The 9,987-nt window shown below is 47.3% G+C and overlaps 1 protein-coding gene across 1 annotated transcript in view; it reads right to left on the bottom strand.

The window, feature by feature from the left end:
- Positions 1-3,122: 3,122 nt before the first annotated feature.
- Positions 3,123-9,987, bottom strand: part of LOC120538298 (phosphatidylinositol 3,4,5-trisphosphate-dependent Rac exchanger 1 protein-like) — a 38,793-nt gene continuing 31,928 nt past the window's right edge. Inside the window, exons 22-29 of the mRNA XM_039767761.1 lie at positions 9,806-9,908; positions 9,420-9,563; positions 8,523-8,631; positions 8,153-8,219; positions 7,639-7,826; positions 5,390-5,492; positions 5,092-5,159; positions 3,123-4,886 (exon numbers count right to left, since the gene is read on the bottom strand). Of these exons, the coding sequence (XP_039623695.1) occupies positions 4,844-4,886; positions 5,092-5,159; positions 5,390-5,492; positions 7,639-7,826; positions 8,153-8,219; positions 8,523-8,631; positions 9,420-9,563; positions 9,806-9,908 (825 nt within the window). The 3' untranslated portion in view covers positions 3,123-4,843. The remainder of the gene's footprint in view (positions 4,887-5,091; positions 5,160-5,389; positions 5,493-7,638; positions 7,827-8,152; positions 8,220-8,522; positions 8,632-9,419; positions 9,564-9,805; positions 9,909-9,987) is intronic.

The raw sequence follows: 9,987 nt of genomic DNA, 5'->3' as shown, positions 1-9,987 counted from the left end.
ATCAAGTTAACAACACACACACACACTTCATGTCTTGAAGCTTAGGGCTTCATTCAGCATCTCCGTTACATTTCTTAAAGTTGTCACATAAAGACACTCAGCCCTGGACACGTGACGCACACACGCAGGGTCAGGAGACTCCACGCCTTCACACCATTCAACCCATCAGCCCGAGTTTCTATGCGGGGGTCTGTCTACAATCTGAGACCTCCCATTCCATGAACGTGTTAGCCTATTGGGGCTGAAACAGAATCCTCCATCATCATCATCATCGATGTGGCCACAGAATACGAAGCCCACTCTCTGCTCATCGTGAGTTTCCCGTTAACGTTCCCTTTAAAGGTGACGACTCCCGCGTAGCAGACATGTCCGGGTGGGTGACCCCTTTTGTAAGTCGCTTTGGCCTAAAGTTTCTGCTGAGCAAACACATGGAAAAGCGTGGAGACGAAGGTTTGCTGTATGGGGGTCCTCAGTGCCCCGCGTGCAGAGTACGGTGGGAGTCTCACCTGCTCATCAGTAAAGGAAGGGGTTTCACTCTCAACTGAAGTGATGATGATGAAGAGGAGGCGGAGAGGAGGAAATATGGAGGTTTATCTAATCTTGTTACTTTCGGGAGGTGTTTGAATACACAAAAGTAGCTGCGCTTGCAGTCCGAGAAGAGCCAAAATCAACGGCGACCTCGGCGTTAACGTTTGAAGTGCGCCACCTTTCGTAATGTGTTTTGAAATGCAGGGAGTAATAAAATGAATTGGATTTGTCATTCCAACAGAAGGCACCTCACAAATATTTGCAGCGATGAAATGAGTTACTACAAATGCTTATGATGCGCCATCTGTTGGAGCGATAAGTACAATGCACAAGGCTGTTATATGCCTTTTGGTATGGGATTCCTAAAATTAGTGCTAATATGTTTGTGATGCACCATCTGTTGGAACGAAGAAGACACAGCAACCAGACAGACATTCACGACACTTGTCCTTTAAGGCAGACAAATTCTGGTGCCCATCTCAGGTGGGTGGGAATCTGAGAAATCAACATAGAGCTCGGCCTCTTCAACATAAACATTTGCAGTCCACCATCTGCTAGAATTTATTTTATAATGAAGTAATGAAATGCATTGCATTTATCATTCCAACAGATGGCTCATCAAACATTTAAAGTAATGAAATGCATTGCACTTGTCATTCCATTACTTCAAATGTTTGATGCGCCATCTGTAGGAATGACGGAGATATAGCAACAGGGCAGATACACACACACAGAGAGACAGATACGTAGTAACTTACCTGTTCATTAAGGTGGATTCTTGATTTTTCCTTCTGGTGCAAAGAACTCCAAATTGCAATCGTCGACTAGAAAGACACTGCGGCCGCTCCGGAGGGGGCTTTGGGCCGTGACACGAACAGCAAGAGAAATGCTTGATTAAAGAAAACGTCCAAAGTGATGGGCAGAATTCAACTGGGATTTCTTGAGTGAAAGGCCATCCCACCCCCATGAGTGGTGCCACAACCCCTCACTAGATTACAATTGCAGCCAATCCAGCTTGTCCACCCTACTCACCTGGAAAATGTCGCAGGTTTCTGTCTGTTTTGTCATTTTTGGTCTTTAGGTGGTCCCATCATTTAATGAGGTGGCCCTTTTCCTTTGCTATTTCGTATTGAGTATCGTGTAGTCGTGAGATTTACAGCGTGGGGACTTACTATTTACATGGCCCTGCTGCTTAATCATTGTGTCTTTGTGTCATTGCTAATTGTGTCTTTTGTTTGTTTGTTTGGTGTCCTTGAGTTCTCAGAAAGGCACCTTGTATAAATAAAATGTATTATTATTAACATTTCTGGTTTATGAAGCCGTTACTTGCTGATAAGCAGACAAGTCAGCATCCTGTGTGACATTTGCACTCGTGTCCTCACCACTGGTCAGTATGTGGAGAGAACTGAAAGAAAATGGCATCGAGAAGAAAAGTATTTAAAGCTAAAGCAAAAAAAGGTCCGGATTTCTTATGTACGTACATTATAACCTGAAAACTGCTCCAGGGATGCTGTACAATGGCCGACTCTGCCCTTGGACCCCCTAAAAGGTCACGCGCAAGGACAACTTCCCCTCGGGGAGTAACAAACAAAGTAGAGCAAATCAGAATCTAAAATCTTCCATATACCTTACAGTACCCCCCCAGTCCTTGTGCGGACCCTTCGCCGATACCCAAATGTGCAGAAACAGCAGGCAACATAAGCCATTGGTCTCTGTGATGAAGACATTCGCCATGGCAGCGTGGGCTCGTGTGTGCGAAGCTGATGGTCAACCAGATTGAGCTTCGTCGGGTACACTCCTCCATCCCACTCATCAACTTTTCGTCGAGGCCCGCCGTTGTCACTTCTCTAACGGAGCCAACGTCCTTCAGTGAATTTCGGCAGCTCTGCCCAAAGAAATTTCACAATAGCATGTTGTTCATAAAAAGCTGCAAGTCCCGCTGCGGAGCGTCCATCTTCATCTGACCCTGAAGTCAACTACAGTAACGGCAGAGCGCTGCGCGGCGCCTGTCCACATTACCCATAAGCCACCACGGGCGTCTCGTGTTCTGTGAGTTTGCATCTGTTGCAGTTACCGTGTCATTGTCAAAATGCCTTTATGTTTTGGTTTACCCTCACAAATGTTATAGAGCGCCTTTCACATCAGTCGATCTGTTATATAGCGACTTTCTATCCATGTTATATATTGCTGTCATCCATCTACTGTATCTGTTATGTAGTGCCTTTAAATCTCTCTATGGTATATGGTGCCTTTCATCTATCTGTTATATAGTGCCTTTCAATTTGTGAATTTCCTCTTTACATTAATAAAGTATCTATCTAAACAATCTGTCTATATGGTTCTATCTATCAGTAAAGAATACGAGGAACAAGAGTTAAGTCACCAAGTGACCGGAGACGAGATTAGCGATCAGCACTGTGTTTAGGGGTTTTTGGGGGTCCAGCACTCAAATACCAAGCCCCTCCCTCTTTTGGGATCACAGCTGGAAAAAGCACAAGCCGAGTGACGTTACCGCTGAGACCACACATCTGAACGGGGTCCGACACCAACCTCTTTTAAAAGGGGACAAACCTCCCAAAAGTGACTCCTTGACGTCTCTAAATAAAATTTTTTATTAGCCAGCAAACCAAGTTAACTTAACACGTTACAAGTTTTGAAAACATAGAAACTTTCTGTACAGCATCAGTGGGCAAATCAAAGCCTACAGACACGGGCGGCGACCTTATTTACAACAACGAGACAAGACGCTTACTGAAGCCCCCACGTCCGCTCCGTTTCTGGCTTTGTCAGAAGTGCTCTGCCGGACAGTCGTGTCGATGGCTGCCAGCACCCACGAGACTCAAAGAAATGCCCCATATGTCTTATATTAAAATAATAATAATAAAAAGTCCATGTTAGAACATAATAAAATTTAGGAATGCACATAAAAGGTAACAATTGATGGGAAAAAAAAAAACAAAAACATACAAACATATTTAGTGATGAAATACTGCAACCAGAAAACTAAAATCCCGACTCTGCCTCCACGCGAGCCGCGCTGAATTTTGAAGTTTCCAACACAAAGTCCGTTAGTCACAGTGCTTGTGCAAAAGGAGGCGGCCTTACAAAAGTAAAATGCAAGTCCTGAAATGCCCTTAAGCGTCGAATCGGCGGACGTGTCCCCCGAGGTGTCACTTCTGAAGAGATACCCTTATACAGTACGGCCATGAGGATGTCAAACAGAGCATCTTGAGGTCCCCAGAGTGATGATGCGTACAGCCGGCCCACTCAGTCCCGACTGATCTACATGGCGCCACGCCGTGGACTCGACAGCGCAGAGCTCTTGAGGGATCAACACAATGCATCGCCCCCAAAACGAGATGATGAGACTCCGCCTGAAGCTAAAGACGTGCAAAAGTGAACAGTAGGGTACAGTAGCAAACATCATGGCTACCAGAACCTCCATACCCCTTTTGAAATGAAATGTCCTGCAGAGAAGGCAGCTGGCAGGAGGCACTTGGTGCGCGGCTAAAATCCTGCTAAGGCACGTGAGGCTTCGAAGGGGAGGAAACCGAAGCACGATGGCATGCCATCCACTCGCACCGTTCTGTCCTCTCTTCTCCAAACTCGCTTCACTTTGACATCTAAAACAGTGAGAACGGGGCCATGACAAACCAAAACACGAATGAGAACTGAGTGAGGCCAACGGGATGGGGAAAAAAAAAAATGAGCGTGCGAGGTGAACACGAACTCCAAAAAGGGCGGGGCACAAGTGGCAAACATGGAAAACAGCGGGCACTTGTGTCCTCCTCCTCCCTGGTGTGCCAATGGCGAGGATGTCGTCCTTTGAGAGCAGAACACTAAAGTTAAGGACCCCCTGCCATCAGTCCAAACTCGTTAAACAAAACCAGACAAGCAGTTAGGGTCTGCGCAGAAACAAAATGTCAGTGACGTCTTGGTGTGAACTTCAACTCTCGAGATCCACCTGAGAGCTCATCCCATCCCGTCTTTCTCTTCCTGTTCCTTTTATCCAGTGTTTTCTTTTTTTAAATGGAATGTTGTTTAAGAATACTTCCTAGTATAAAACACTAAAATAAAATTAAATAAAAGTCCAAATAAATATGTCAAGCATTTTGCAGACACCAGTGGGGACTACTAAGTGTTTCAGGCCAAGGCCAGGCCTTCTGGGCGCCCGCCACCCAATGGCGCATCACAACAGCGGATGCAGGCCGGGCCGGGCTCGTCTTCAGTGCCGTAGCAGAAGAGGACGTGTGTGCCTCGATCTGCCCCCCCAAGACGCCTCTCCTTATCACTACTAAGTCCACCGTAGCCCCCTTCACAAATCTCCATCCACGGGGGGCAGGCATAAACGAAAGAGCCTGAAAGATGAAAGACAGAGGAGAATGAACAAGGAGAACCCGAGTCAGAGGGCATCTCATGGTGGGCCTGTAGGCTCGGTGGAAAGACCACTTTCAACCCGCGCCACACCAAGGATGCACACTTCTGCACCTAAAAAGCACAAAAGAACAGGAGTGGATCTGACCAGCACTTGACGGACAGCCTGCCCTAAATGGGAATACATACCGGGGGGCATTGGGAGGCAGCTGGTCCATCACCTTCAAGTTCTTGGCCGTTATTTCCACTCTGGCACCCTAATGGATGAAAGAAACAAGTCAAGAAGCGAAAAAGAAAGAAAGTAGGCCAAGATGCCAGCACAAGCTTTACCTGGCACCGTTAAAGCCTTGGCATCTCAAACAACTGTCCCAATTCTGTCAGCACTCCAAGCAACTTTCAACAATTTCACTGTAGCCCCCAATTTGTTTTATAATTGTGCGAAATCGAGAAGATGTCGGCCGAACAAACACACCCAGTGCTCTTTTACCTGTTTCCTCATAATGTCGGTGGACTGCATGATGCAGCGGGGTTGCAGCCCGTGACTTCGCGCCAGTATCATAGTTTGCTCCAGAGACACGCTGAGGCTGCACCTGGACAGGAATAAAGACACACAACATAAGGGGCTACTCTGACAACAAGCATGGCGAAGAAGAAAAGCAGGCATGGAAAGGGGCAGCTAACTTAGATTAAAGACCACCTAGGAAAAGCTTGGGCTGCTGCTGGAAGAAGTGTGGGTGAGGCTAGCGCTTACCCTGTGGTCTGCATGTGGATCCCAAAGCCCCAGTGCAGTGACGGGGACACTGTTATATAAAAAAAATAATAAAAAAAAAATGGCGCCGTCCTTCAGAGGACACGTAAAAACTGAGGTTCTGACTCTCTGAGGTCATAAGAGATCCCCGGGCATCCTTCATAAAGAGTGGGGTGTATCTCGATGTCCTGCCCCAAACCCCCCACCACAGCCTGGTCATTCTAGCCCCCTAATCATCCCCTGTCCAGAATTGTCTCTCTCTCTCACGCCTTCACCATCTAACAGCCGATGTGTGTAGCGAGTGTATTGGCATAAAAATGGCTGCCGCCTCTTCATCCAGGCGTCCACTGAGTTTGGGGGTCTTTACTGGAACTTGAGCAGATCAGATGTTTCTACACACCTCAGAATTCATTGTGCCATCAGCAGTTCCATCATCAATGAAGAGAAGTGTGCCAGGACCAGTGGCAGCCATGCATGGCCAAGACGTAACACCCGCAGCAATACCATGTTTAACACGAGGTGGTCTGCTTTGGCTCTCGGGCAGTTCCTTGTCATCTACACACTCTGCTCTCGCTGTCACTCTGATGAGGTTCATCTTTGTCTTGTCTGTCCACAAGACCTTTACCCAGAATTCTGCAGGCTCCTTTTTCCCCAAACTGCAACCTGGTCATCCTATTTTTGTGGTCTCCATCTTGCAGCATGACCTCCATGTCTGAGCAGATCAGATGTTTCTACACACTTCAGAATTCATTGCACAGTTGGCATCCGCAGTCACATCGCCAATGAAGAGAAGTGTGCCAGGACCTGTGGCAGACATACGTGCCCAAGACATAACACTACCACAGCACCGCCATGTTTAACAGATGAGGTGGTCTGCTATGGCCCTTGGGCAGTTCCTTGTCTCTACACTTTGCTCTCGCCATCACTCTGATGAGGTTCATCCTTGTCTTGTCTGTCCACGAGACCTTTACCCAGAATTCTGTAGGCTCCTTTTTCACCAAACTGTAACCTGGTCGTCCTGTTTTTGTGGTCTCCATCTTGCAGCATGATCTCTGTGTTTGAGCAGATCAGATGTTTCTACACACCCAAGACATAACACCCCCACAGTACCGCCATGTTTAACAGATGAGGTGGTCCGTTTTGGATTTGGGCAGTTCCTTCTCATCTCCACACTTTCTGATGAGTTTCATGTTTGTCTCGTCTGTCCACATGACCTTTACCCAGAATTCTGCAGGCTCCTTTTTCCCCAAACTGTAATCTGTCCAATCCTGTTTTTGTGGTCTCCATCTTTGAGTGTGTCCTCTGTATTTCTGTTCATGAAGTCTTCTGCTGATAGTCATCTCTGACACACACACACATTGGCCCCCTGAAGACTGTTTCTGATCTGTCAGACGGGTGTTGTGGGCTTTTACTTGACCATAGTTGGAGTCTTCTGTTCTCAGCAGTGGAGGTCTTCCTTGGCCTACCAGTCCCTTTGCGATTACTGAGCCCACCAGTGAGTTCTTCCCTCTTCGTGATATTCCTGACAGTTGATTTGGACATCCTAAGGTTTTACTGAGGTCTCCAATGGCTTTTTCAGCCTCATAATGGCTGCTTTGCCTTTCATTGGCACAGCCTTGTGTTCAATAATGGCCACTACAGACTCTAAAGGGTAGAAGCAGGCCGAGGTATCTGATGAAGCCATGAGACCCACTTGAGGAATCACAAACACCTGGGACAGCAACTGTCCCAAACATTATGGTGCACCCCAATGCAAAAAAAGTGTGCGACCAAACGGTGTGCTGATCCCCTTACATGAAAGTCTACAACGTGTACTTTAATCACGATGTCTGAATTGTTTGTTTTGTAACTGGGCTGGGATATCGAGGAAAAAAAATGTGAATTTGCCCCAAACAAAACAGAGGGCACTGTACATGAAACAACATTGAAAATGGAGGGAGTGAGTGGTCTGGGGGGCCGTATAGCACACGCGATGACGTCACCCTTACCTCTGCATCCCCGTTGCACACAAGGATATGTGACACGCTCCCAGCCGGTTACAGAACTCCGAGGAGATCGGCAGCAGGCTGATCCCAGGGGGCTGGCTGCTCGTATTTCCCGTTGAGGCCTGCCTCACACCGACGTATGACTGCATCAGGTTGAACAATTCCTCCATGGCATTAAGGGGGCGCAGTAGCTGGTAAGAGAAACAGATTAGGGGGCAACTTTACCAAACGTGGAAATAAGACTGGTCTGCTTTCAAAGTCCCCATTCATACAAATCTGCGTCAGCTGAGAAATGGACAGGCAAATCTAAAAGCTCTCAAACAGGTTTGGCTTCACGGACGTCAAAACTTCCATTCCTACACAAAGCCTGCCAGACGAAAGCACTTCATGTACCGTCAGCACAACTGCCCAGTGACAGAAACCACACACATTGTCACACGATAAGCCACCTTGAGGTGTTTGTTTGAGAAGCACAAGCACAGACTCAAAGGTGGGCTCCATGGGCGTGCCAACCTACCTGATCAACTTTGACAACGGTGGTGTTGTAGTCTGTGGCTAATTTCGATCTCTCCAAGTAAAAGCCCCTGCAGCAAGACAAAAACACAAGCAAACGTCAAGCGTGATGGCCGCACTGTGAGACTCCAGTGTTGAAAGAGATTGAGATTACTCAAGGGTCGCGTTTTCCTTTCCCAAGAAACATCAGGCCAGAGTGTTGGAAAGATGAGAAGCAAAGATGGTCGGCTCTGGAGGTACAATGCAGCCCACGTAAATTATGAAGAGACTTTTAACTGCCATTATGTGTTGTGTTGTGCTGTGCAGTGGCAAATCCCACCTTAACTCCCCAACTTCACAAACCTACCACGTGGTCCAAACTTCACAATCTTTACCTGAGCTTGCGATAGTAAGACGTCAGCCTTTCCATCGAGGCCCCGTTGATCTGCTGTTGAAACTCCTCTGAGGCAGCAACGTCTGGAGAAGCTTCTTGTTTCTCCATAGCTGAAAAGACAAGAGTGACACGTTAACATTCTGCTGTCAAACACAAGAAGCACACATAGCAGTTGATTATGAGCAACCAAAAAACTCGCACAGCTCTCAAGTTCCACCAACTGCACTGGGCGCCACCTGCCATTGGCCACTGCACTGAGTGCCACTTCCCATTGGCCACTACACCGAGCGTCACTTCCCATTGGCCACTACACCGAGCGTCACTTCCCATTGGCCACTACACCGAGCGTCACTTCCCATTGGCTGCACCAGGCACACAGAGGAAATCACGGCTTCATAGTTGCATTACTATCCAACCTCTTGGTGTCGTCACCATTGGCTACACCAGAAACACAAGATGGCAGACACACACAGAGGAAACTACATATGGCATCATACTTGCACTGCTACCCAATCTTTTGGTTTCACAAGACGTACAGTAAATGCTGATTGTCAGCCATTAGAATAATCTTCACAAGGCAGGCTCTTCGTGGCTGCACAACATAAACATCTTGTGGTCAGACAGTGGACTACGTCTACGCGGCTCTCCAGGCCTACTGGAAGCACACAGAATACGACCGAGTGCTTTTTTGCTCACATCGCCATGGTGCTTCTACAGCACTTGGTATTCAGAAGGAAGCAAATGGCACAAGAATTTGAAACATGGCTCCAATAAATCCATTTTGCCCCACTATAGCCTGAAGCGGCTTGTGTCATGAGAGTTTTGGGTGTGGCCATTTTGAAAGGAGCTGTAACAATGTCAGACCCTAATGAGGTGTGTGGATTCGGCACAGACATACCCCTGGTGAAGAGCACGGTGTGCAGCCTCAGAGTACCCCCGTTCTGAAACTTGGTGGGCAGCTCAGCAAAGTGGCAACTGTCCAGGTAAAAGATGATCTTCAAAGCCTGTCGTCCCCCTTCGACTTGGTAACAGATTGAGGTGTCTGGCGAGGATGGGAAAAAAAACAAAACAAAACAGCACAACCATAAGAAACTGGCCACCTTCATCATAATGAGAGGACTTGGAGGACAAGAAGAAAAGTCCACCCAGAGATCTCGACGCCATCACATCACAACTCTTGCCTAAGCTCCAGATAATGAAAGATGTGAGCAATGGGGGGCTTTTCTTGGTTCTCCAAGCAGAATGCAGATTAAGGCAGAGGCCATCCAACCTAAGCGTACTTACTGGCAACCCGCCACTCGTCTTCAAGCTGACGAAAGCAGATACTAACTTTACTCAAGTCCAGCAGCGCCACCTTCATGTCTTCAAGCATGATGCGTTCTTCTTTCTGAAAGATTGCAAGGTATGAGTTAATAGTAATAATTCTTTACAGAACGAAGCCACTAATGTGTAGCATCTACTTGGAA

The sequence above is a fragment of the Polypterus senegalus genome, chromosome 10 (genome assembly GCF_016835505.1).
Source record: "Polypterus senegalus isolate Bchr_013 chromosome 10, ASM1683550v1, whole genome shotgun sequence".
In the NCBI taxonomy this organism is placed as follows: domain Eukaryota; kingdom Metazoa; phylum Chordata; class Cladistia; order Polypteriformes; family Polypteridae; genus Polypterus; species Polypterus senegalus.
The sequence above is the reverse complement of the archived record's forward strand: the minus strand, read 5'-3'. Positions and strand labels throughout refer to the sequence as shown.